This window comes from Buteo buteo, chromosome Z, assembly GCF_964188355.1.
Source record: "Buteo buteo chromosome Z, bButBut1.hap1.1, whole genome shotgun sequence".
Taxonomy (NCBI): domain Eukaryota; kingdom Metazoa; phylum Chordata; class Aves; order Accipitriformes; family Accipitridae; genus Buteo; species Buteo buteo.
The window spans coordinates 28,801,739-28,829,343 of record NC_134204.1 but is presented as its reverse complement, the minus strand read 5'-3'; the positions used below and the strand labels follow the sequence as shown (position 1 = coordinate 28,829,343).

At 38.7% G+C, this 27,605-nt stretch overlaps 1 protein-coding gene across 5 annotated transcripts in view; it reads left to right on the top strand.

Annotated features, from left to right (window-relative positions):
- TNPO1 (transportin 1) overlaps positions 1–27,605 on the top strand; it is a 56,215-nt gene that overhangs the window by 1,479 nt on the left and 27,131 nt on the right. For all 5 annotated transcript variants that reach the window (XR_012649028.1, XM_075020877.1, XM_075020880.1 and 2 more), the window contains exons 3-8: positions 3,455–3,530; positions 16,594–16,743; positions 21,713–21,819; positions 22,917–23,050; positions 25,499–25,580; positions 26,276–26,398. Coding sequence is in view for 4 of the 5 variants with exons in the window: in XM_075020877.1 (XP_074876978.1) it covers positions 3,455–3,530; positions 16,594–16,743; positions 21,713–21,819; positions 22,917–23,050; positions 25,499–25,580; positions 26,276–26,398 (672 nt within the window). In the remaining variant the exon portion in view is untranslated. The remainder of the gene's footprint in view (positions 1–3,454; positions 3,531–16,593; positions 16,744–21,712; positions 21,820–22,916; positions 23,051–25,498; positions 25,581–26,275; positions 26,399–27,605) is intronic.

Genomic DNA, 27,605 nt, shown 5'->3' with positions numbered 1-27,605 from the left:
GCCCTCGCCCTGGCGGATCCCGCCGAGGGGGCCCGGGGTGCCCCGCGGCCCGCCGGGCCGAGCAGGCGGCGCGGCGCGGGGTATCCGTCGCCCTTGCGTAAAAGCGGAGGCGGGCAGGGGCCTCCTGAGGTAATCCGGCGCTGGGATCCGAGGCGAAAGCCGTGGCTGGTGGGGGGAGTGCCCCCGGCGGAACCGCTGCCCGCACGCCGTCGTTGGCCTGCTGGCTCTGACACTGCGCATTTTTGCTACGTTGTGAGGACGTTTCTGCTTGCCTAGAAGCCTGAGCCTGAAATACTGCTCGTTACGTTCGTTAACGTTCATGGGAAGGGGGAAACCTACTGTATGTGGCTTTTCGTGCTGCTTTGCAGTGGATTTGGCGTTAGGGTTGTGGGCTGTTGAGTTTTTTTACCCCCCTAAGTCTCTCTTGATTGTAGAAGTGATGAAATAGCAAGGGTTTAAGGAACAAAGATCGAGAGAGTAAAACTTTAAATTGAGACTGATAGAAGCATAGGTCTTGAAAAATGAAGCCCTTGTCTACTGTCCTGCTCCTTGAGCTAGCCATTTAAGTGCTTTAAAATATCTAGAAGTCCTGAAATTCTACGAAGGATATGAGTTTATCATCTTGATCCCTTTTTATTTAAGGCATTTGCTTGAAGGTCTTCACAGAACACAACAGAATTTATTTAAGTAGATAAAAACATATATGTGTGTATGTATTTATATATTTACATTATTTTAAGAGTTTAGCTTGGAGCCAAGTTTGTTCCACTTATAGGCTTTCATAACAGATGTGGTCAAGCTTAGGAAAGCTTCTGCTCTTATCTGAAAGGTGAAGGCAGTTCTCATCTTGATCATCTTGTTCTTGAAGCTATGTTTCAAACTTTTAAGATGTTATTGCTTCCTTTGAAAAATCATAAACAGAAGTGTCTAAAGTGTTCTGATAATGCCGCAAACTTAAACTGGTGCTCTTTAGTATTTAAAATACAGAAGTGTTTATAGCAACAGTGCTTGTAGTGTAGCTTTAATGCGAAACTACATTTTAAAGCTCTGCTTCAAATAATTTAATAGCATCTGGTTTGTTTCTTGAAATATAGCGGCATACATGTGGGATGTGCAATATAGGTGATGCTGTCTGTCTTAAAGACAAGTAAAAATTGACTGAACAAAAGTGCTGTTAATTGATGTTTGAAATTATTTTTAAATGGTAGTGGTAACTCCCTGTTGTGCTGGGAAGCCTGTGCTTTCAAAGGAAGTCCTCATATATTGGCCTGTAAAGGTTAGAGAAGTGGCACATTTCTACCACTGTATTATACATCAGTTTGGGAAAATATTCTAATACAACTTCACAGGTCCTGTCCTGTGATTTAAAAAAAAAAATATATATATATATGTCCTTTGAGACTGTTTCCACAAAAGATTTGTGATGGCTGTTGTATTGTAGAATGCAACTTAGTAGCGTGTTCAAGCAGGGTGGTGATTAATGGATTCAAATTTAAAGTATTCTCAGTCCATAATTTTTTTTAAGATTATCAGTGTGTTGGTTCTGTCATGCCCTTTCTTTATGACACTGTTTTGGCACATTTGGGTGCTTAAAACTCAAATATAACAAGGTGGGGATTATAGGTTAGCCAAAACCCTTTGTTAACAAAGTTATGAATTAGTAAGGCTTCAGATATTTTTCAAATAAAGATATTGGATGTTTCCTGGAGTAAAAAAGAAACAGTTAAAGTGGTTTAAGAAGTTGTTCAGAAAATATGGCCTATAAGCTCTTCTTCAATTCCTAGACCAATTAAGTGTTTTCTCACTAAGTTTCTATTAAATACTGCTCTTTCAGTTATTTTTGCTCACTTCTGCTGCTGCTTCCTACTTGATCCTTTGGAATTCACAGTGCTTAGTAATGTTCAACTGACCGTTTTGATGATTATGTTTCTGAAGCTTGGGGGAAAAGAAAAAAAATTTGAAACGTGCTACCCTGCTTCTTGGCTATTCCTGAAAGAGCTCTTTGGCTTGGCACCTTTGACAACAATCTTTGTATGTCTGATTTTTCGTTTCTAGGGGCCATGTAGAGTGTTCTACATTATTTTCACTTGCCCTGACCATCATCCTCTTTCTTTACCTTTCATCTTCTGTATGTTTCACAACAAAGGAGCTTGTGGCTGTGATAAGTATGCTTTACTCTCTAGTAAGAGAAGTAAAGTGGAAAGAGGGCAGGCTTCTCTAGCAACGTTACTACTTGATGCAAACAGCCTAAATACCTAAAAATGAAGTTTCTTAAGTTTGTGATTGAATCATAGAATGGTTTGGGTTGGAAAGTACCTTAAAGATCATCTAGTTTTAACCCCCTGCCATGGGCAGGGACACCTTCCACTAGATTGAGACACTGGCTGTTGGTCTTTGGAAAGAAATGGATCCTTTAGAACTGGAAGGGATTTACTGGGCTGTCAAGTCCTAACATACATGTGTTTGGCTAAGGTTTAGCTACTTTGAATGTTTAGAGATTCAGCTAAAGAGCAAGTAAAGTAAATACCTATGGAGCAAATAAACTCACTTCTTCTAAAAATCATTTTCTTGTTAAATGTCTTTGCCATACTGATGATGTCAGTAGATTTAGTAACTTAGAGGTGACATTGCACTGACTTAAAATTTTGTTGTTGAGCAGAATACCTATTAGCACCAGGGTGTGAGAACAGGATAGAAGAAGAATGCCAGATCCCTGCTCTAGCCAAGCAGTGGCAGAATACTGGGAAATTTGAGGCAGAAGTAATGACAAATTTTAGGAAAAACAACTGCGTACCTTCACAGCTGTTCAGAAACATAATCATTCTTCCTGCAGTTAAGGAGCATTTTGTCATTTGGGGGTTTGTTTTTTTTTTAATGAGGCTGTGAATAAGCATGAACTTCTTGGCACAACTATCTGTGTGCGCATTTACAATTAAACAGGTTCTCATTGCTGAAAGCTCAGGCTGTGGCTAGTTAACATCATAAAGAAGTATATGTCTAATATTAAAACGAGTAGCTTATCAAACTCATAGCTGTTTTATTTTAATGCTGAAATGCTTTTATTTATTGGAGAGGGGAAAAAAGGATGTATTATGGGATTGTGTCTCAGTAGATTCATTAGGTTTGTCAGGCTTCTAAGTGCAAATATTGAAATCCAAAACTGTACAGAGGAAGCTTTTTTTAGTGGCTTTACAAAAAGTTTTAAGGATCTATTAATTTCTGTGTCTGTCCCTGGATTTTTTTGTCAGATTTCCCCATAACTAAAAGATATTGCTTCAGTAAGAAAATACAGAAACTGTTTTTAGATTGTTCATACTCTGTATATTGGGAGCTTATAGTCACAGCTGGTTGAAGTGATGCAGCAGTACATAACTCATTTAATAATCTTTGTATCCAGAAAGCTGTAAGTGCTGTGTGTGAAGATTCAACTTTCCTTAACAGTTTCTCTCTTCAGAAACTAGAACAACTCAATCAGTATCCAGATTTTAACAACTACCTGATTTTTGTTCTTACGAAGTTGAAATCAGAGGGTAAGTTCTTGAGATATTGACTGGTTTAGTCTACTTCTTTTTTCTGCCTTTTTTTTTTTTAATTTGTTTTATTTAGCTTGAAAGAAATAGGAAGCTGATGCCTGTAGTCAGTTTGCTGGTTGGTTGAGCTCCATAGTCATGTAGAACTCATTTATCCTCTCAGGAGTCCTTGTGGAAAATTTATTGGTGCTTGTAGAATCTATGCTAAGGCTGAAACTATTCTAAATGTCCTATGAAATCTTCCTAGAAATGTTGGGGTATCCTGCCTCTATCAGGATGAAGTGAAGTTGTGGAATAACTTTGAGTCATGACTATATGCATTATAAAATTGAGTTAATTGCTAAATTGAGTTATGGTAATGATCTCCCTAGTAGTGAGATTGCTAAATATTTTGAAGGTCACACACTAGAGTTGTCCGAAGATGATGTCTGTCAGAATCTTCATTCTGAAGTCTTGTTCTAGCAAAATGCAGTTAGAAGTCAACTGGCTACTTACTGTTGTGTTACGGACATTAGTACAAACTGTATATGACATACTGTGTAGCTTCTACCAGTTAGTAAATTCAGACAATTCCTTAGTAATGATCAGGGTGTGCAAAAGATTATGTTTCCAGTGTACTACAGCTACTGATTTGTGAGGTCTTTTACAGTGAAAGAAATTTGTTTCAAGATCTGTTTTAGCACATCTCGGTTCTTTACATTTGTTTGTAATTGATGTGTTCAATTGTTTGGGTTGTTTTCTGTTGTTTTGGGTTTTTTTTTCCTTAGTGTCCTGCTACCAGTGCTTTTTCTGCCTTCAAGCATTTTACCTCTGGGTTTCTGGATGCTTGCTTTTTTCCCTTTGAATTAGATTTTACTTACATGTGGCTGTGTAACATTCAAAGAATCAGCAAGAATGTTTAACTAGTGTTTTGATTGTGCTGTCAGCTTACTTTGGGAGGAAGGAAACAGGAGGAATGAAGTATATTTTCATATTTGAAGGCTGGAGTACATCCCAATGGTTTTGTGTGTTCTATGTAGGGTGTCTCCCGATCATCTGTAAGGCCTTGGGGGAACACCTCCAGTTCAAAAGAGAGGGTGAGCTTTCAAGACCTGAATCAACCAGGATATTAAATTTTTGAGCAAAGTGCCAGTATAGATACACCATGTGCTTTATACATTAACAGAAAAATGAAAAGCAGAGTGAGTCCAGTAGTGGGATCTGGAGTCTCTACGAAGGATGGGACGAGAAGGGTGTTCCGTGTTTTGTTTTTTTTTCTCTAAAATTTGTTTTCTAACACTGCCTTACTTGCTAATTTTAATTTCCCCTTCTTCATTCTGTTCAGCACTTGAGCTTGAGGTTCTAGATACAGGTGTGTGTTTAGCAATGTGTTATAATCTCTTGTCCCAGCATACCTCCTTAGATTATCCAGTAGTCTTTTTCTACCCTTCTTAATGTTTAGATACATCAATCTGTTTGGAATTGGATGAAGAGTAGGAGATGCTAACTATTGCAAAATGGTTGTATAAAGCTGTTTTATCTGAGGAAAAAAATAGTAGCATCTGGCAGGTTGAGGAGGCAAGCAAGTTGGGGTGAAGTAGCAAGCTGACTTCTTAAATGAGGTGTTTGGGATCAGACTGCACTGATAGCTCTCACAGATACATTAGGTCTTTTGTGAGACTGCTCAGAAGGAGCTGTTGCTTCAGAGATGCTTTGTCCTGCATCAGTGATGTTTTTAGTCATAATCTTTCATCCAAAGCAACTGTTTTTAAACTTTGTATTTCTAGTTCAGGGAAACTTGGAGAATATTGAGGGTGCCATAACTAAGTCCAGTGTTGGTGCTTTTCATAGTATTTGCCAAGTTACAAATATCCTGTTACCTTGCTTGCGTAGGACTAATGAGGGATGATGGAAGACTGTTGGTTGGATTTGACTTGAATCCAACCAACAGCTGTCCATCGTCCCTCATTAGTCCTGTCCAAGCAAGGTAAAGAGACTATTAGAACTGCTATTCAGTAGTTACAACACTCTTGCCTACTCTTTTGGACCAGTAGTGGAAAATGTGATGGACTCAACAGGCAGATAATTATCTTCAGTACAATTGGGAAAGTATTCTTTCCTTTCCCCACCTGAAGAGGGTTCTTTTGGTGGTCTGTCCTACAGCCTTGCCAAGTTTGTTGGCTAGGGGAAAGAGCTAGTGTGCTTTACACCACAGATCAAAGCATAGATAGTCATCCTGTTGGAAGATCATGCTTTTGTTACATCCATACTGTCCCCAGCAGAAGGAGCCATGAAAATAAGCTTCCAACATCACTGAAAGCACATTCAATAAAAATTAAGGTGTTTTCATAGTGCATTAGAAAAAGAGCTTGTTTGGTGGCAGATGGGACTAGGCTTTGATTCAGTTTTTGCCACTTCTGAGAAAACTGTGCTTAAGGATACATTTAGGTGACAGCTCCTGAATATGGGAATTCTGTAGTGGCTGATTGAAATGTGTGTTAAATAGCCTCATTTTACTGCAGTGGAGGTTGTACCAAATTATCTTTGGCCTGAGTCTTACACCTCTGCAGGCAAATAACTTTGCAACCAAACTTTTATTTGCAAGCAAGTAACTCTGCTTGCAAAGCTGGCTGTTCTACTGAGGCCTGCCTCTAAGATACTTAAGTAAATGTTATGTGTAGGGAATTTGGTTCGTTTTAGCACCAGAGCTATTACATTTCAGTTGCAGAAAGTATAACTTCTTTTTCCCTCCAGTGTTAGCTTCATCAGGTTTCTGTGTCTGAATGCTTGTGACTTGCTGGTTTTAGGTTTATTGTGGTACTCCTGCATGTATGTGGTGGGTTTTTTGGTTTTGTTTTTAAATTTTGTGGGCCTTGTTAAGCTGCCAAAGCTTGTTAAGCTTGGGTCATCCTGGGAACAGTTGTTGCCCTGCTACCATTTCATTAGTGAAAATATATGGCCTGGCTTGCAGCTATGGCATATATGTGCTCTAACTTTCAAGCACTTCCTTTCTTTTTCGTTCTTTCTTTTAACTAATGTGCATTTCTAAAGATAGCATCGTGAATCCGGACAAACCCCAGTGTTACAAATATCATAGAATATAAAAAATGTCAAGGAAACAGCATTCAGTCCTGGAAGTCAGACAGTAGGCAGGCTGATGGAATAAAATACGATCCCAAGCCATTAAAGATTAAGGTATAGGTCTCTAGAATGTACTTCCCAGGAGGTGTGGTGGTCAGAGATCTTCCTTAGCTGGGTGAGATGGAGTCAAGATTAATTGAAAAATATCTGAATGAAAGAAGCTTGGTTTTACTAATTTATCTGTAAATGAAAATAATCCTCAGATGCTCTGTTAGTATAGCTCTTCCTTCTTGGTTTGGCAGGTATAAAACCTTGACCTCGCAGATAGTGTAGTGGCACCGCCCTGCCTTTGTGTTGGTTTTTGGTTTTTGTTTTTGTTTTTTTTTTCCTGGTGTCCGCTGAGCTCAGAATCCTGTAGTCTTCTGTATTCTGTTAATGAGTTGTTTTGTGGAGTCTGTGTGTGTTGCTGTTGCTTCTCAGGTCACTTTCTGTATTTTATGTGTAGTTGACTGAAACACTCCAGTGCTGCAAAGGAATATCAGCTTTGTCTGCGTTGTTGCATTCTTTGCTTACCTGCAGCTACCCTTCTTTGTTGTCAGCCATGCATCTAAATCCTCCTTCACTTGTTTGCATCTTTTATTTTATAGTCCAAGTCTGTTCCCTTAAAGGAAAATATGAGAAAGTATTGTCCTAATTTCAGCCTCCTTGTGGTCTTGCCAAGGCCGGTTCTAGCCTCTAGTTAAGGTACATTGAGGCAGTTGTCCAAGACATCTGAAGTATGAGGCAGGCCAGAGAAAGGACCTCTAGGTGTCATAATACAATTCATACTGTAAGCAGAAGTGCTGAGTTTGTTTCAGACCTTGTTGACCATAATGATGAAATTCCCAAAGTTGTCCGTATCAAAACCTTGCTTTGTTTATACTTTCTGTAAATTAATGTTTATAAGATCCCTGTTTTCCCCCCATCTAAAATAGACTGAGAAAAATAGCATCCTTCTTAATTCATCTGTCTTGTCCTTTTGTAGGACAACTCTGTCAACTCGCTGGTGTTTCCTTATTATTGTTTTTAACCTGGAATTACACCATGCTTTAGCTTGCACAGCATCCTGAATTTTGTGAATGAGAGGTGGATCTCGCTTGTGCTAAATTATCAAAAGATGATGTCCGTTGTCATTCACCAAGAATACTCTCTAATCCTCATAAATTCAATTTTTCAGTTAGGGAGCAATGGGTGTGATGCCTCTGTCATAATCCTGCCACAGTATTTTGTTGATGCAAGGTTGTATCAGTACACAGTGAGATGACATGGCTGACTTGCATCAATAAAGACTACTGTGTTGCCTTTTGGTAACATTTCTGTGTTCAACTCTAAGGAGAAACTAAATTGAGACTTTGTAATCTATGCAGACTATTCCTGCTATGTTTCTGCATGTATCCATTCTTTGCTGATCTTCACACCTCTGAGGGAATGTCCTGGTTTCAGCTGGGATAGAGTTAACTGTCTTCCTAGTAGCTGGTACAGTGCTATGTTTTGAGTTCAGTATGAGAAGAATGTTGATAACACTGATGTTTTCAGTTGTTGCTAAGTAATGTTTAGTCTAAAGTCAAGGATTTTTCAGCTTCTGATGCCCAGCTAGTGAGAAAGCTGGAGGGGCACAAGAAGTTGGGAGGGGACACAGCCAGGGCAGCTGACCCAAACAGGTCAAAGGAATAATCCATACCATGTGACATCACGCCTAGTATATAAACTGGGGGGAGTTGGCTGGGGCAGGGCAGATCGCTGCTCGGGAACTAACTGGGCATCGGTTGGCGGGTGGTGAGCAATTACATTGTTCATCACTTGTATATTTTAATCCTTTTAATTATTACTATTGTCATTTTATTAGTATTATCATTATTAGTTTCTTCTTTTCTGTTCTATTAAACTGTTCTTATCTCAACTGACGAGTTTTACTTCTTTTCCCAGTGTTCTCCCCCATCCCACTGCAGGGGGGGAAGTCAGTGAGTGGCTGCATGGTGCTTGGTTGCTGACTGGAGTTAAACCACGACAGCGAAAAAAGGGAAGCTGTCTTTATATTGGGTCAGAATTAACACGGCATTCTGCTTAGCCTAATATGGCCTTCATGATGTTGCATGTTTTATATAAAAATTGCAAGAACAGAAGTAGTGTCAAAGCTTTCCACTTAGGTAAGATTTGACATACTTAATGCCCTTTATGTGGTAAAAAAAGAAGAGAACTACTGATATGGTATCTAGTCTAATCAAGATTCAGGCTGTCCATCCTTAGTCCCAAACACACATGTTCTTTCTCAGATCTACCTTTTACCCTTCTTAGACAAGAGACAGAGGACATGGTTGGTTTGTGCACAGTTTCTGTAAAGTTTTGTGTTTGTCTCCCTGTCCCCTCTCCACTACACTCTTGGCAGGACCTAGGCTAATGGGAAAATACTGAGACAAATGCATGATGGTCCTGGTAGCATTCTGCTGGCCTGTATAGCCCTAGTTATCCATCCTGTTGTAGCTATATAAAGCCTTTGTGATTCTGGTCTTGGATTGTGTTGTAGTGACTGATCTTCATCCCATCCTAATGTAAGAACTCTAGTCTTTGGTCTCAACAGAGTGTTATTTCAGTGGATTGATCATGGCCTGGTATAAGGCTATCACAGTCAAGGATCAGAATCCTTGAGATGAACTTTTAGTCCGAAGATGAATGAGCTGGGATTGAGAACACTGCTTTAGTAGTACCTTTGTCATAGGCTTTAAGGATGGTCTTTTATTTCCAAAATGATTTGAATGTTTATAAACCAGTTGAAGATAGAGCAGTGTCTCTGCAACTCTTGATCTTATTCATGTGAATCTTTCCCCAAGATACATAATGGTCTTTGAGCAGTTATCTTAGAAGAGCCTGGGGCTGCTACCTGGAAATTCACTTGTGTCCAGAAGAAACAAAAATATTCCTGAAGATGCCTACAAGAGGTTCCAAGGAGCTAACAGGAATGGAACTGCCTCTGACATCGACAAAACTCCTTGGGTAGCTACCTTGGAGGAGTCTAGGGCTGCTATCTGCAAATTCACCTGTCTCCAGAGGAGACCAACATACTTCTGGAGAGACCTGTTTTCAGACTCCTGCAAAGAAGATGCTCAAGGTGTCCTGTGTATGTTGGAGGCAGGTCCATGTTCTGTACCTTGCTGGGAGTCCTCCCAGGCAGCTTTGGAGTGTTTTGGCCTGTTAACTAGCCTAGTGTCTTCATGTACTTAATCGCATTGGCTTAGGTTCTTCAAAAGTGCTGTTCACTGTAAGCATTTGCGGGGCAAGTCTTGGAATATATTTTCTCTCAAGTAGCTTGTGGAGAGAAAGGACAGAAGTTTTCAGGCTTTCCCTTGATTCTTAAGATCATCAAACTTTTGGGTTTTTTGCTGTGCTTTTTTCTGAAGTTCAGGTAGTCTTGGGTAAGGTCAGTTTTGGCCTCACAATAAATGTGACATTTTGGGGGTAAGTTGGAGGTATTTAGCCAGCTATTTGAAGCCTTTCCTTAGTGCATCTTAGGAGCTGAATGTAGTCTGCCACAAGGGGTATTTCTTTGTATGCTTTTTTTTAAGTCAAACTGTCCTACTTAGTGATGTTTGGTTGTTTCTCATGTCAAATCTAAGTGTACTTGAAATGCCAGCATCAAGCATCTCTATGTGGTGTTTTCCTACAGATAGGGAAAGTGTTGCTGGTGTGATTTCTAAAGGCACTTCAGTCCACCAAGCAGTACTGGATTTCAGTGCAGTTCTGAGGTGCCTCCTACCTGAAAAAACGGTGCCTCCTACTCATGAGGCTATGTGCTGGTGTCTGACTTAGGCTGTGATAGCTCCTAGGAAGTAATATCACCACCTTTTCCTAGATTTTCAGAAACAAGACTTACTGTGAGGCATTAGGATGATGTAACAGCTTCAGTGTATTTGTTATTTTGCAGTGCTGGAGCAGGTGCAATTGATTAGCTGATCACTTTCATTAAGCTAAATCTAGCCTTATAGAGCAATGCCCATTAGCACTTCTCATGTGCAAGTAAAACCTTTCCTTTAATGCCAAAAGGGAGTGGAACCCAGAAAACCAAATATTTTTCGATACCACCAGTAATAGTACCCACAGTATTTTTGGCCAGCTCCAGAACTGAGTATCTTTACTGAAAGGAATCTAAAGAGCCATATAAAAGCACATCTTGATCCTACAGTTCGATGCTAATATCAATAACTGGCTAAGCATTACTACTGCTTTTGCAAAGCATTTTAAAATCCTTTCTTCCCCTTCTATAATGACATAATTCTCACTCTTCAGAACCACATGAAGGTTTTACTCACCTGTACCTTCTGCTTTCAAAAGGTATTCAGGAGCAACAGTGCCATGGTAGTCGTAAGTACCAATGACTTCAGTCTGCATTCAGCTCAGTATAGGCAGCTTGTAACAGCTTAGCTCTGCAGCACTGGACTGGGCAACACCGTTCCTTCCTAGTGAGGTTGTCTGCTTTATCTGAAGTGTCACACACTGGCTGTTCAAGCATGTACAGATTCAATAGTCCAAATTTTTATTTTGGTATCTCCAAGGAAAAAGCATTTACGTAATTTTGAGAGACTTATGTTCTTCTCTGAATCAGGAGATATACTACTGATCAGAGGTAATTCTGACTGGCAGGCTGTAAGTCTTAGGAGCATTAAGCATTCCAAAATGGCAAGCACTCACAGCTTTTCCTTATTTTCCTCCCTCCCCAAAGAAAGGAGGCTGATGAAGTCATAGGTAGAAGGTGAAAACTAAAGAGACTGAAGATGGATTTCAAATGGCTCAGAAGAGGAAGAGCAGCATGGTCACACATCAACGCTGCTTAGATGTAGTCTCATTTTCTAAGTAACCAACAAGCTAGTTGTTGGTCAGCAGTTCAACACCCTTCCCATATTGTCCACAGTTTTATTTACATCATCATCTTCAGAAGCATAGCTGTTGCTACTTATTATTCAATAAATATGCAACACTCAGCATCAGCGGAACATTTCCAGCTTTGTTTTGGTGTCTTACAGATGTTCCTAAGCTTAGGCAGTTGTGTCAAATTATTTTCCATGACTCACATGAGTCAGTTGAGCACTGATTAATTTCAGACTAGACACTACATTTCAAGGTTGTTTATTCAGTTACACTGCATGTTTTGAAACATTGTCAATCTGTCTTCCAATGTGATAGTGAACCACACCAGTTTAAGCCAAAAGTGTTATACTTAAGGTTATGTAAAAGTCCAGCATGAAAAAAAAAAGGGGGGGGGGGAAATCTTTTTCTACTAGGAAGCTCATAAAGGTGTCTCTGTACTGTGTTCTTGTACATTAGGATGGAAGAAATTATTCCTTTTCTGCTTCCCATATGACACTGATCTGGTGAGATCCTTATTTTTTTGCTTTTAGCTCTTTTAAGGGATAGACAATCTGTCATTAATGCATCAGAAATCTTCATGTGCAACAGTGACGCTTAGTCATGATTTTTATCACATTTTGTATTTGTACATGTTAAATCCATATCACTAATTAAAACACACAGAATGACAGCTTATTTCTGAAAAAGGCTTAATAGCTTTAAGATTGAAATTGACAGAGGAGTTTTGTTTTAGAAGAGTCTCACCCTAACATTTAAATTTGCCAATATCACAAGAGTAACAGGGCGAAATATAGCCATGTTCATAATCATTATATTGCAGTCTGTGAATGGGTAAAGGCTACCCTCATCCCAGTTGCTCAGTTCATTTAGCAATCTAAGAAGTTACATTCTAAGGAAGAGAGGATGAAAAGACATGGTGAAAAAAATGCTGACCTGGACTTGCAGGTGAGCTACAAAAACTTTGTTGCTTTCACATGTGATCCTATGTCATACAAACCCTCATTAGAGGAAATATGACTATTTGAGGACACATTCTGGTTCTTAAAAGCACTGCAGTAGCCCTGAAATAATTGATATCTGTGTAATGTGGGTATGTGTCCGTTTGCTCTGTCTGTAAACCATTAAAATCTGGAACTAGTATTAAAAGTCTTGCAGCAGAATTGAAAATATACAGAGAACCAAATTATGATTATGTGATATAGTTTTATTATAAAGTGAGGCAATGTGAGAGGGGAATCATCCACTGATTAACTGATTTGGCACCAAAGATATCAAATGCCAGAGATCTGCTTCATTTTGCTGCTTTTTCTTGTACTATATGTTCTTGTCAACTCTCTATACTTCCAGGTTGACTGAGATAGGAGGCAAGACTGTGATCTTTTTTGATGGCTGAAGCATATGGCTGACAGAACTTATCACAGGATCTATGAACACTAAAGAGTATCTTACTCAGCTCTTAGACCACCTGCCTGTAGTCTTGGTGTTACAGCAAGAACTCCATCCAGATCTGTATTACTGTCTTCTGACAGTGTAGCTGTTAAGTTGTTGAACATCCTGGATTCTGTAAATATCCTTGTGCGGTCATATCAGGAAATTTTTCTCAAATCAAGATTTTGACTGTGGTGTGGTATGGGTTTTGGTTGTGGTTTGTTTGGGGGTTTTTTAAATGCCTGAGTGTCAGATTATGTGGTGCTTCTCTAGCTCAAGTGGTTGGTGTTTTTTTGCCACTAAGTCCATCTTTGTGATTTCTGCTTGTCGCCTCTCAGTATGGTGATAATTGATTTTGCTTTTTGTTTTTAATTTTTCTTCTTTTTGTTGCTTCATGAGTTCTTTTTCACTTTCACTTTAGAGATGCAGTTTTCACTGTTGTTATGGTTTAAGCCCAGCTGGCAACAAAGTACCACGAAGCTGCTCCCTCACTCCTACCCGTGGTGGGATGAGGAAGAGAAAATAGAAAGAAAAGCTCATTGGTCAAGACAAGGACAGGGAGGGATCACTCACCAGTTATGGTCACAGGCAAAACAGACTCAACTTGGGGAAAAAAAAAAACAACCGAATTTAATTTGTTACCATTCAAATCAGAACAGGATAATGAGAAGTAACACCAAATCATAAAACACCTTCGCCCCCCTCTCCTCCCTCCTTCCCAGGCTCAACTGCACTCCTGATTTTCTCTACCGCCTCCCCACCCACCATCCCCCCACGTCCCGGTGGTGCAGGGAGATGGGGAATGGGGACTGTGGTCAGTTCATCACACATTGTCTCTGCTGCTCCTTCCTCCTCAGGGGCAGGACTCCTCACTCTTCCCCTGCTCCGGCATGGGGTCCCTCCCATGGGAGACAGTCCTCTGTGAACTTCTCCGTGAAGAACTGCAGCCTGCAGAAAAATGCTGAACTTCTCTGGTACGGGTCCTTTCTGCAGGCTGCAGTTCTTCAGGCACAGACTGCTCTAGTGTGGGCTTTCCCATGAAGTCACGACCGTCTTCAGGGACATCCCCCTGCTCTGGTGTGGGGTCCTGTATGGGCTGCAGGTGGACATCTGCTCCACTGCTCACCTCCATGGGCAGGGGGGGACAGCCTGACATCTCACCACGGGCTGCAGGGGAATTCCTTCCTCCAGTGCACCTCCTCTCCCTCCTTCCTCACTGACCTCGCTGCCTGCTGAGGGGTTTCTCTCACATCCCACTCCCCTCCCCCACTACAGGTTCCCCTTCTTAAATATGTTATCCCAGAGGCACTACCACCATTGCTGATGGGTTTGACCTTGGCCAGAGGGAAGGGTGCATCTTGGAGCCAGCTGGCATTGGCTCTGTTGGACATGGGGGAAGCTTCTAGCAGCTTCTCACAGAAGCCACCCTTGTAGCCCCTCCCCTGCTACCAAAACCTTGTCACACAAACACAATACAACTATGAATCCCATGGAATCTTTGCAGGTCTGTGTGCTAAACGCTTACTATGAAGAGCAGTCTTTCTCTTATCTTGGCTAAAGGAATGGATTTAATGTTTCATGCTGCTGCATACCATAGGATAGCTAATGAAGAAAACAATGGTGCTGAAGTTTCACCTTAATGTGACCTTGCTTTTTGTCTAAACCAACTGGCTAGTCTGCCTGTTTCTGACACAGGGAACTTAATAGTATCTGTATCTTTGCTGTTGCAAATTGTCTCAAATTTGTTTAATATTTTCATGTTGGAGTTTATACTAATAGTGGCTAATGTACCATATTCTGATCAGACTCTAGTTGGCACTCTGACTTCTGTCACCCCAAGAAGGTACTGCTGGCTGATACAGAATGAGTAACTATTGTATTCTGTGTCTAACTGTGGCTGCTGGCGATGATGGTTTATTGTGGCTTGAAAGGGTTTTTAAATTGTGTGGAAATTAAAGGAAGACTTCTTTGGCTTCCTTCTTCACCAGGCACAACTTTAAATCTTAATAATCATGGAGGACTGGATTTCTTGAAGTTGTGTGTACCTATCAATGGATTAGTTACGTAAAGCAATCAGAGTTTGACATACTACATTGGCATAAGATTTGATGCGGAGATTTTACTTTTAATTCAGAGTATTTCAGGCAAACCTGAGACTGATCAAGAGTTCAAGTGAGAGCTTCTTTTTCAGGTCATTCTCCACCTGATCTGTATTAATATCTTCAAAACTTTAAACAAAATTACAAAGTTACTTCATTTGAGTTGCCAAGTAATAATAGTAGTAATAAATGACACATCACACAACCAAGTTCTGCGGTTGAGAAGAGTGTGTCCACTGATCCAGTCTTTAATATTTTTATTTAAAATAGTAAATCCTTTCTTCCCTCTTACTCCATTCTCCCAGAAAAGTTGTTGGTGCTTGAAATCCAGTGCTGTGCAAGTGAACTGGCTGACTTTTATTTTTATATTGTTTAGAAGATGGTGGGTATTTAAAAACTATAGTGTAGGTGACATTATAGAATTGTTTCAAACATGCATGCATAGGGTGGCTTCCGGGTTTATAAAGTTCCTGAATTATATGTAAAGGACATATTTGTTTGTAAATCAATACATTTATAGTTATGGAGCATGAAAAATAATGCTTCTTTAGGAGAACTGAAATATGAACATAAAAACAAGATTAAAAAGTATATGATGGCAGTCTGGTTTTGACACTTAAATAAAATCAGTTGATTAAAATTAATTTTAATTTCTGATCAGCCAAACAAAACCACCTCTTCTGAGAAGTGCTGTTTCTGTTCTAACTAGCACAGATCACACTAGAAAGTGTCTTTACACTGTCTGTCAGTCAGACATCATGGGTGTACTGAGAGTCTTGATGTTGTGATGCAGTAACTTTAGTTTGAAAACACTTTATATTTGAAAGTTGTATCTCTTATTTTGCTTATCCTTATTTCTGTTGGGATGTTAATAGCTTCAAAGGCCTGGAATAGATCCACATATAAACTAATTCTTGGCACAAAGGAACTTTGAACAACCTTATTTCTTAGTCACTTTTCTCTTATGGTTCATACCATATGACACCTGTTAACATTGTTTAAACACTTTTTTCTTTCTTCTCCCTCTAATTATTAATTTAATAGATCAACAGAACAGCTGGTATCTGAAGGGGTTACAATATATTATTTCATAGAAAAATTGAACACTGTATTTCTGTGGAAGTAGGGGGTGCAGAATTTACTGCATAGTCCCTACATCATTTCTATATCTTACTATGGTGAAAGCAGGTCTGTCATCAATTTCTTACAGTATCAGTGTTCCAGCAAGCCAGTTAGTATAATCAGAATGTCTGAATGTCTCTGGCTGACCAATTTCTTTTATGAGTCTCCTATATCCTGTGACTTCAGATCTATTCCTTGCCTATATTTTTCTACAAAATTTTATCTTAGAATGTGCAATTTGTAATACTGATATTCTAATTTTGAATAAATAGAAATAGTGAACTCTGAACCTGAAAAGCTTTGCTATGTGAATTGATGGATGTAGTTGGAAGGAGAGATAAGGAAATGAAGATTACTATCTCTATATGAAGTTTTGATCTTGTTGCATTTTTCTGGAAATCTGCCTTATTCTTATGAGTTGATTGAACATTGACTGTAAGTATTTTCTTTTGCAGATGAACCTACACGTTCCTTGAGTGGTCTCATCTTGAAGAATAACGTAAAAGCACATTTTCACAACTTTCCCAATGGGGTAACTGACTTCATTAAAAGTGAATGTCTGAATAACATTGGTGATTCCTCCCCCTTAATTAGAGCTACTGTAGGTAAGTTTGCTCTTATTGCTGTCTTCTGCATACTTAAAATGTTACTGATATGAGCGAGAGCTGCACTAGGGATGTAAAGAATTATTAAACTCCTAAAAATGTTTGCTTCTGTTAATTGTCACAACTTCACCCTATTTTAATGCTGATACTTATTGTTAGTGTGAATATACAAAAGTCTTGCTTACTTTTGCTTCCTGTTCTCTTAGAACTGATTTAGCAATTCAGTTCATATCTCCTGAAATTGCTGCCAATTTCTATACCTACAAACAGGAACAAGGTAAAGGTCTGACTTCAGAACTATTTCAGTATTCCACTTGCATCAATGAAACACTTCTGTTGGCTGAGTTCCTGCTCCCTGTCCCCGATATGGACACATACGCACATCCCTTCAGGGAATCATCATACCATGCATAACACATTCACATAATGAGTTTCTGTTTTTAAACACCTTCTGTCAAAAAATGGTAGATAAAGTGTGGCGTACAGAACATCATAGAATCATAGAATGGTTTGAGTTGGAAGGGACGTTTAAAGATCATCTAGCTGCAACAAGAAGATTTTTTTTGTGACATAGTTTTCTGATTTCATAGATACTTTGTTTTAGTATACCTTTTCCATAAAATATGCATATTTGCATTATTTTTACTTATTTCTAGGTGAAGTTGCTTTTCTGTCTGCTCTTTGAGAATATGAGTTCCTCCAATTACTACAATTATTGTAGTAATTTTCCTTGTCCACTCAAAAAACTACAAAAAAAAATATATTTAAGTACAGTAGAGAATATGGGGCTGGGTGACATGTAGAAAGAAATTCAGCTTGTATCAGCTGACTCCTCTTATAAAAATCTACCAGTTACTGTGCTTTAGAATCGTTTGCTTTTTCTATAGGATTCCGTCTCCAGACATCTGGGTTATGGGCTATGGGCTAGAGAAAAATACTCATCTCTTAGCTTTTTCCTGTTGTCTTGTCACTTGTGAAGCTGCTCTACTATGAATTTTGTTAATGTCCCATTTTCTTAATGACAGTAGAAACAAGTCTTTGAGTGGCAGGTACTTTTGCAATTTTGGGTTGTAAGAGTCACGCTTGCTTGTTTGTTCATAAGCGTTGTCAGTGGAGTACAATGGAGCTGACTAAAGAATATATTCCAGCTCCATTTGGATTGCTGTCTTAGGGTAGTTTGGTGGTGATGGTTTGTGGGGTGGTTTTCTGGGGAGCGGTGGGGGAGTTGTTTGTTTTCAAGCAGTTACTCTTTGACTTCTACTATGAAATGTTTGCGGATTAGTAGCTCAATTATTCTTCAGCTTTCAGTGATTCCTGCAGGGATTATTCAAGCATGTATGAATTCTGAAGATGAGTAGCAACTGATGAATTGTATGCTTGCATAAGAGTTGGTATTTAGTGCATGATTTGCACCCTGCCATTTGAAGTAATTAAATGTTGGATCCTTGTAGCTTTCTGTCTTAATAGTGAGGTTCATCCAGTACCCACTGGTCTCTTGGTACTAGCTAGGTGTAAATATATTCCTACCTACCTAGGCTGCCTTGTTAGCATATGAGTGGGCACATGCTAGTTAGAGCTGCTCTTTGAGTTGCATATGGGTTTTTTCAGTTCAATCATTATCGATTTAGTGAGCCAATTGCAAATAAGATATCTGGAATTCTGAGAGGAAGATGACCAAGTACATCAAAACAGCATCAGAGATTTAATGCAGCATTCACTCTCCTTTATGGTCTCTAGTATCTAGTGCTAACCAGACAAACGCTGATACCTTTTGGCCAAGATGGAGGCAAGCTGATTAATCCCATCCTCAGAAGTCACCTCACTGAGGAGAATAAGCATGGCAATAGAGTTGATTTTAGAACTGTGACTTGAGACCAAATGATAACTACACATCATTGTATCCTTACTTAGCTTTTCCCTATTTTAATCCCCAAATGAGTAACAGTGGTACTTCTCTGTGCTGTGTGGTACTGGTTTTAAAACACCATATGCTAATGTTGAAATAAGGATTGAAGCTCAAAAAAGACAGCTGCATGTGTTGAGGACCCACAAACTTACCAGGAAATAAATGCATCTATTTAGGAAGTGTCTGTAACTGTTCTTGAAACTTTCTGGGGACTCTAGTCTGGGCAGGACCTTAGTGCAGCTCCTGCTTAAAAGCAAGCAGGGGAAGTAGTTTGAGTGTTTAAGAGTAGTGGTGGGACTGGAGAGCTTCCCTGCAGAAGGAAAGTGAAAGCTAATGATTGCCCTATGAAGGGGAATTTTGTTACAAAATTCAGCTTTTTAGAATTAAGGAGTTCAGAAATCAGCTTTAGGAGCTACAGAGGCAAAACACCACCCCAAGAACCCCAACTTTCCTCTTGTCCTGTTAGTGGCATGAAAGTACTGAAGCATAGCTGCTGCTTCTTTATATTCAATTTTTTTATTGTAGAATTGATACTGTAAACTGGGGTTGCATGTAATTGAAACGGTGATATAAAAGATGCTGGCATGACAGTTATGCTTACGTTTTTAACAATTTCTGCCATCCCTCTAGAGTTTGTTCTCTCATATGTTTACTGTTCAATTAGCCCGGCTGCTATATTGATTAGATTTCACATTTGTCAAGTGAAATATCAACAGATTCTGTAATACTGTTTTGAAGTTCATTACAAATAGAAGACCGTCTTTATAAAGACTTCCAGTTTCAGATTTCTAACCTTGCAGCTTACTATGTTAATCAGAAGGGCTTGTTTTAACTGTCAGCTCTAGCCCAAAACTGTCAAAAAGCTGAAAGCTATGAAATTGATTATTTATTTGCTTTGATTATTCTTCTGATGTCCGTGTTTCTATGTCTGAAGTGTTGCAGAGAAAGCCACAAAGGCTAATCTCTGGTGTCTTCTGTTTCGTGCTAGCCAAATAAAGCAGCAGGTGGGTGGGAAAAATTTCACATTTAAAAGAAGATGAAGCTCATTATAAGCCCATGAAGATTCCTTTTAACATGGACATAAGTGCCTAAATCTTAATTTTGTGTGGCTGTTTCCTCATTGTTATTAAAACCTTTTGCAAAGCTTCAAATGCTATAGCTGTTGCCTCTCTTGATACTCTTGATAGTCTAATACTATTCTTTTTTCTTTTTTTTTTCTCCGCACCAAAGTGTCTCTTTATCATTTCAAAAACACTAGCACAGCGTTAAATGGCTTCTCCACAGACCTGTACACAAAGTTCATAATGAAGTGTATGGTCTGAACTGCATGCATCTCTATTGCAAGGGGCAGTGGCCTCAGGTCACTTCTTGCCTATGCATCAGGAAGTATTTCCTAGGTTAACCTGTTGCTGTCTGGGATAAGCCTTTTGGAAGAACACTTAAAGTAGTTTTCAAATAGTCTTTCCTTCAGCTGTGAAAGCTTGCACATATTACAAGTATAGTCAGACCATTTCTCATCCTCTGAAACCACTTCTGGGACCTTGAAAAGATCTTCAACCAACTCTTTTCCAAAACTACCTACCCGTTTGAGGCTTGTAACATAACTTCTGTCACATGCTAGTGCAGAGGAGTTCCAGGAATTTCATTCTTATGTTTGTTTCTGAACCTGTGTTAAGTCTATAAATAAACCCGTGCCAGATCTAAGTTAGGGAGACAATTTTGCAGTTTAAGTACTTTGACTAGGAGGCAAGAAAATTCATTTATTTTGTTCTTTTTGTGAAATTCAGTTTAATTAAAAAAAAAAGTGGATCATTAAGATTCAGCAACAGTAAAACAAGTATTTTCTATTAATGCATCTGATATTCTTTGCAGGACCATAATATTCAGGAGAAATGCAGTCTTTAAGACTCCATAGATCTCCATAGGCTTTTGGGAATCTTTTCTATTCAGTTGCAGTTATGAAGAGAACTGGATACAAACTACTTCTGGAGCTGTAAAATTGTGTTTTACCTCTGTCTTCATTTTTGCCCTTTGTCTTTGTGGGTTCTCCAGCCTATTGCATCAAAAGAAACATGATGCAAAATATCTTTTAGTTACTGTGTGTCTTGTCCAGAATGTCCTTTGCTCTGTAATGTTGTCCTATATTCTTGTATATTTAACAAGAATTTCAACATTTTATTCCAAAGAAAAATAATATATTGTGATTAGCTCAATGAAAAAGCTTAGGAAAGCTTTTTTCATCACTCAGAGATTATTAGTTGTAGTAGTTATCAAGTTCTTCTGTGTTCATACTCATTAGAAGTAACTGTCAGTAGCACAATGGGTTATGCTACCTGTTTCATTTTGTCTTGAGGCAAAATGGACTCATACAAAGTCAGTCCTAGTTTATAAGCAGCCTTCCCTGTTCCTGTCACCTAAATAGTTTTTCCTGGGATTTCTGTATGTGCTGGAAACAGAATTAGTGACTCTTTGGGCTGACCTATCTGTTTGCTGGATCTCAATCAGCCAACCCCTACAGCTGATCACTGGATGACCTGCCATAGTGTGTAAGCTCTTAGTAGGTATCTCGGTCTTAGAATGTGTCCTTAATGTTTTGTGTAAACACAGTAAAGTTGTGAACACGTAACCACTGGGTTGTAAGTTTATTGAATGAGATTCCCACATCCATGCTTTTGTATCATAATAAAGAAGAGGTGACTTGAGATGGAGACTAAGTGTTTACTGGAGGTCAAGATTTGTATAGTGTTTAGTAAACTTAGAGCCAAAGCTGTCCTGCAATGTTTGGGCATGATTATTTCATTAACTGGAATTACTTTGTGCTTGATTTCTCACATCTGAGCCCTTCATGGTAGCAGGAAGGAACAACCTACCTTTGCATTTCAAAGCCCTTCAGATACCATTTGTAATTAAATGTACTTCCTCTTTTTATGCTTGTCAGTTCATAACAAAACAAGAAGTTTCTTAACTCGTTAGATCTTTGAGAGGAGAAAAATGACAAAAATCAGTATGCAACATGTACAGGTATGCGAGATCTCATTTCCTTCATCCTTCTGATTCCTTTAGGCATTCTGATAACAACCATTGCCTCAAAAGGGGAATTACAGAATTGGCCTGAACTCTTACCAAAGCTTTGCAGCCTGTTGGATTCTGAAGATTACAATACTTGTGAGGTAAGGAGACTTCTAGAAAATAGAAGATTATTCTCTGAATCTGATTATTTTTATCTCTCTTCATAGACACTATATATAGTGTGTGTATACATGCATATATCTTGTCCTCAGAGAACAGTGGCTCAAATTTGATACTTTTTCTTCTGCCTGCATTCCATGTTCTTACTGTTCATTCAAACAAATTTGTTTTCTTTGCATAAAAGTAGAATAAGAGTGCAGATGGGTAGTTGTAGCATCTCAGCTGAGAAGTGTCCAGAAGTTACCACTCTGTGATGCCTAATCTTTTAGGCATCATTAGCATCATCAAGTTGACCCTGAATTTTCTCTTAAAAGTATTGTTCATTCTTATGGTGACTTAATCTAGAAAAGCAATCTGTCATTGCTATTTCAGGGTGAAACGAACTGTTTTGTTCAGTGTGTATGAAAGAAAATAAATACCAACTTAACTGTTTTGATCTATAAGGACAAAAAAAGCCTTGTCTGATAATAAAAATCTGTGATTACACAATTTTAATTACTTGATACTGTCTTCATGAAATTGTGTGAAGCATTTTGTATAAAATAATCCTCAGAGCAAGTATAATGGTCCAAGATGCCATGCTGTTATGTAGTGGTTTAGTGCCTCTTTCTCAAGAAAAAGAAAACACTTGAAAATGAAACTCAAATTGACCATCATATCCAGAGTTCTGTTTTGGCCCATAACAAACCTTGAAAGGAAATGTAATTAGATATGTAATTAAATTGGATACTTCTGCACCTGAACTCTTATTTCTCAAGTAAGAACTAGCTTTTAAGCATTTTTAAAAATATGATTGCATAGATGAGCATTGAATGCTAAAATTCACATTACCACTTATCCATTACAGACTCCCAACTTGAGAGCTTACAGATGCTGGTGTAAAGTGCTTAAATAAAAAGTCTTTAAGGATCTTTCAATTTAACTCCATATTTAGTTAGCTGCATTAACTGTGTTAACTAGCTACATTTACTATGTTGTGCTGAAATTACCTGTTCTGTACAAAACCTGAAATTTTGCTTTCTTCAGAATGTGAAAGAGGGGTTTTTTTGTTTGTTTGTTTTGTTTTGTTTTAAAACAGGGTGCTTTTGGTGCTCTACAGAAGATATGTGAAGATTCTGCTGAAATTTTAGATAGTGATGTATTGGACCGACCACTCAATATCATGATACCTAAGTTCTTGCAGTTCTTCAAGCACAGCAGTCCAAAAATAAGGTAGGTTTAGGTGTTGTACTACATTTACCTGTTAAAATTTTATTTACATGAGCAGCAAGGTTGCTATTTTGTAGATCTGTTTAAAACATGCTTAGTTTTTTTATTGAACAATCCTGCAGGCATCCACAGAGACTCCATGCATCAGTAATTTACATGTTTATCTGCTTAGTTAATACAACAATCTCACCTCTTTTTACATCTTCCAGATGTACATTCAGCCTATGATTTTGAAAATCAAACTGTTTAATTTTTTGCATATTACTTGAAAAACTCGATGCTGTAGTTAGAACTTAATATTTTGATTAGAAAGAATAATTTTGCATCCATTTTGTAACGTCTTCAGGAATGGAATACTCAAAATTATTTTGCTGACAATAGTTTCTGAGTTCTTGCAGAAATTTTTTTTCTGCTTTAACGGCACCAAAGCTTAAAAAGCTCTGTATCCTTCAGCTGAATCAAATTAAATGGGTTCATCATCTTTTCACTGTAAAACTGAATTAGTATCTCCAAAGTAACAGAAGTATAGGATAGAAGAAAAATTCCAGAATTAAATCATTATTGCTAATATTCATTACAAAGAAGAGTAGCTTTTACCCTGAAATGAGCCAACAGTGTGCCCCTGCCACAAAGAAGGCTAATGGTATGCTGGGCTGGTGTGTTGCCAGCTGGTTAAGGGAGGTGATCCTTCCCCTCCTCTTCCAGGTGAGGCCACACCTGGAGTACAGTGTCCAGTTCTGGGCTGTCCAGTGCAAGAAAGACACGTACATACTGGAGACAGTCCAGCAAATGGTCATGAAGATGATGAAGGGACTGGAGCATCCCTCCTATGAGGAAAGGCTGAGAGAGCTGGGACTGGGGGAGCTCATCAATGTATGTAAATACCTGAAGAGAGGGAGCAAAAAAGACATGGCCAGGCTCTTCCCAGTGGTCCCCAGTGACAGGACCAGAGGCAATGGGCACAAACAGAAACACAAAAGGTTCCCTCTGAACATTAGTAAACACTTTTTTACTGTGAGAGTGACCAAGCACTGGCACAGGTTGCCCACAGAGATGGTGGAGTCTCCATCCTTGGACGTATTCAAAAGCCATCTGGACATGGTGCTAGGCAATTTGCTGTAGGTGGCCCTGCCTGGCAGAGGGGTTGGACCAGATGACCTCCAGAAGTGCCTTCCAACCTCAAGAATTTTGTGATTCTCTGTGATTCTGTGAAATGCGTTCTTTAACTCCTGTTTGAAAATTGTATTGAAAGATACTACAACTTGGTGGTGGCAATTCTTTATTGCCAGCAATAGTAGATGGTGAAGACCAAGAGGAAGAGTATAACTTCATATATATCATGATAGGATTCAAGTATTTCAAGGATTCAAGTAAGATTTAGAAACTCACCTAAAATAGATGCACACTAAGAAAAATATGTAACAAAGCATGAACTTGCTCTTGTGGAAAGATAAACACTACTTCTCTGGAGCTGGGAGAAGTTGAGAAAAACATGCTTTTTCCTTGCCACATTTACAGTCTTTCACTTTTTTCCTATGTTGAGATGTTTATGGCTTTGAAACTGTTAAACCAGTTTCAAGTTTAAAGCAGGCAAGTTGCTGACCCACAGCCTGGTTTCAGTACATAGTGCTGAAGTATGAAAACTCTTGGTAGTGTCAATAAAATACTTCATATTTAAATGTGTCAAGAGACAACTTTTGAACAATGTTTTATGACACAGTCTTACCAGAAATGTCTGAACCGAATAGAAGTTTGGAGTTACATTAGTAAAAATACTCTCATGGATCTTCAGAGGCTTTTACAGGTAATTTTGCCCTGTGCCTTTAATTATGGAATTTGACTTTTGTATCTCTGAGACTGAAAAAGCCCTGTAAGTAATGGCTTTGCATGAAATGGAATAGAAGAACCAATGCTTCATTTTTTAATATGTTTCTAATGCAAGTGTTTTGGTATGTATCCTACTACAAGTGTGTGTTTATTCTAAGCTGCAGCTATATTGTTGACACATAGTGGTCTCACTAAATACTAAAAATATTGCAAAGGCAGTTGGATACATAAAAATTAATAAGGGCATGCTAAAATTCATTCATGTTGACATGTATGGAATTGTTTAGTATCTGAGAAGATCAATAGTTGTAATACACTGAAAAAGAACATCCTTACATACTGTTCAGAACAAATATGCTAGATATAGTCATCCTTCTTTGGTTTTTATTTACTGAGTACTTTATTTTAAAATATTTGTTAGATATATCAGAGTATAAGGTGGCAGTTAAATGTGGATTAGTCGTTTTGCTTGGTAGTACTATGGATGTGCAGATTTGTTCCCTCTTGCCTCTAGATCATGTTTGGATAATGTAAATTGCTTCCTAATGTTTTTGATGCCTATGTACAGTTTAGAAAATGTTTTCAACTCATGTAAAATGTATATTTTAACTGTTCCATTTGTAGGTCTCATGCTGTTGCATGTGTCAATCAATTTATCATCAGCAGAACTCAAGCTCTTATGTTGCACATAGATTCTTTCATTGAGGTGGGTGTGCATTCTTGGTTGGAGGGTTGAGTAAAATTACACATCTGATTTATCAATAGTTTTGAATTATGTTTTACAACCACCTCTACCCCCAAACTCCCTATTTCTGATTGCCCGTTCTTAGCTTCAGTCCCCATGGATTGAAGTTCATTCTGTATGCTTGTGCTTACAGTTTATTAGTCTAAGTGCTCTCCAAGCCCAAGAAATAGTATTTTGAAAGATGCTTCTACTTCGTAAGTAGAGGAAACTCTTGTTGCATAAAGGTGTAAAAGTAATGGCAGTAGTCTGTCACTTGTGATGGAAAATGCAGTACAAGGATCATCATGTCACTGAGCCTGTCTGGGTCTCTCCGAATACTGCTACTGAACATGGATTAGAAGGGTGGTATTGATTTGCTGCTGTTATGTACTGATGGAGTTTTCTGTTTAGGAGAAAAAAAAAATCCAAGAAATACTGTTCTGGTGCCATTGCTGATATTATGCAACATTTTGGTTATGTGTAGAACACGCATTGAGAGTCTATAGAGTTAATTTGCTAAACCATATGTCTTTAAGAAATAAAATGGTATTTGGAGGTGTGGGGTGGGAGAGTATAGAAGTACATATTTGCATACTTTAGTTTGCCAGTAATGTCAATTTAAGTGCAAGTTGAACTAGATGAACTGAGGCTTTTCAACTGGTACTACTTTCCAACAGAACCTTTTTGCACTGGCTGGTGATGAAGAGCCTGAAGTACGCAAAAATGTTTGCCGTGCTCTGGTAATGTTGTTGGAAGTTCGAATGGATCGCCTGCTTCCTCATATGATTAGTATAGTTGAGGTGAGTCTCATTTCCCAGATTGCATGCTGAAAAACCTGTTTGGGCTTGCAGAAATAATAACAAATAAAAAAAAGCATTTATCAGAAGAAGTATGTTATTCTTGCACTTGCCTACTCTTCATTTTCCTTCAAGACTGAGATTGAAGAACTTCTTTCTTGGCTAATTGCCAACTTGACATTGTGTTTGACAGGCAATGCAAATGGCATTTTATTCCTCATGTTTATTCCTCATTAAGTTAATTGATCCTGAAATGGCCAGAATCAGCTATACTATGGAGCAGCGAGGCATTGCTTGACCCCAAGTGAGAAGATCATGGTAAAAATCTAGTGCTAGTGCTGATACTGCTACAGTTCACACATTGAAGCTGTCACTTTTTTCTGATGTGTTGACCACAACAAGGATAAGGCATGTTATTTTATATAGCTGAGGTGCTCTTTGAGCTACTAACAACATTGCCTCCCATTTCATTTAGTTGTAGAGGTTAATGTCATTCGATAGTTCCTTTAGCATTCTAAGTGCACACTTATCTACCAGAGGACCAATCTGCTCTGGTTTTTTTGTCTGCTCAACTGAGCTGTAATTTCAACATTTCTGGGAAGTACTGGCAGTTTCTAGGTAGTGTTTACATATGCTACTTGCCGGACTGGAAATACAGCTAAAATCATAATGTTTCTCATGCAGATTTCATGTGGACAGGTGGGTCATAACCCAGTGTCAAGTTCTGTAAGAACAGTACCCAGACAGCACAAGGAAAGTGTTAAGGTTTTTTTGCTCCTAATACACAGGTATTAGAGATGCATAAAACTGAGGTCACCCTTGACAGACTTGGCCTGCCGTCTAGTCTTCCTATGTTGTCTGGAATTCCATGGCATCAGTCTTAGCAGACATGTTCTCATATAATGTAAGACAAGCAAGGATTGTTGGTACTTAGTGGTGGGTTTTTGGTTGGTTGGTTGAGAGATACTTCTTTTTGAGACAGAATAAAGCTTTCGAGATCATATTGTCAAGAAGTGATAGCTTCTCTGGCTCTTCACCCTTCTAAGATCAGTGTGGAACTTCTGGACTTTGTAGGTAGAAATGATGTCACCAACCAGAAAAAGATCCAAGATAGTATTCTTATTGTATCTGGTATTTTGTTGTTGGGAAAACTATTACTAGGCTTCCTCTCTACAAAAGACAGTAGTAGTGATTTTGCGTTCTGTAACAA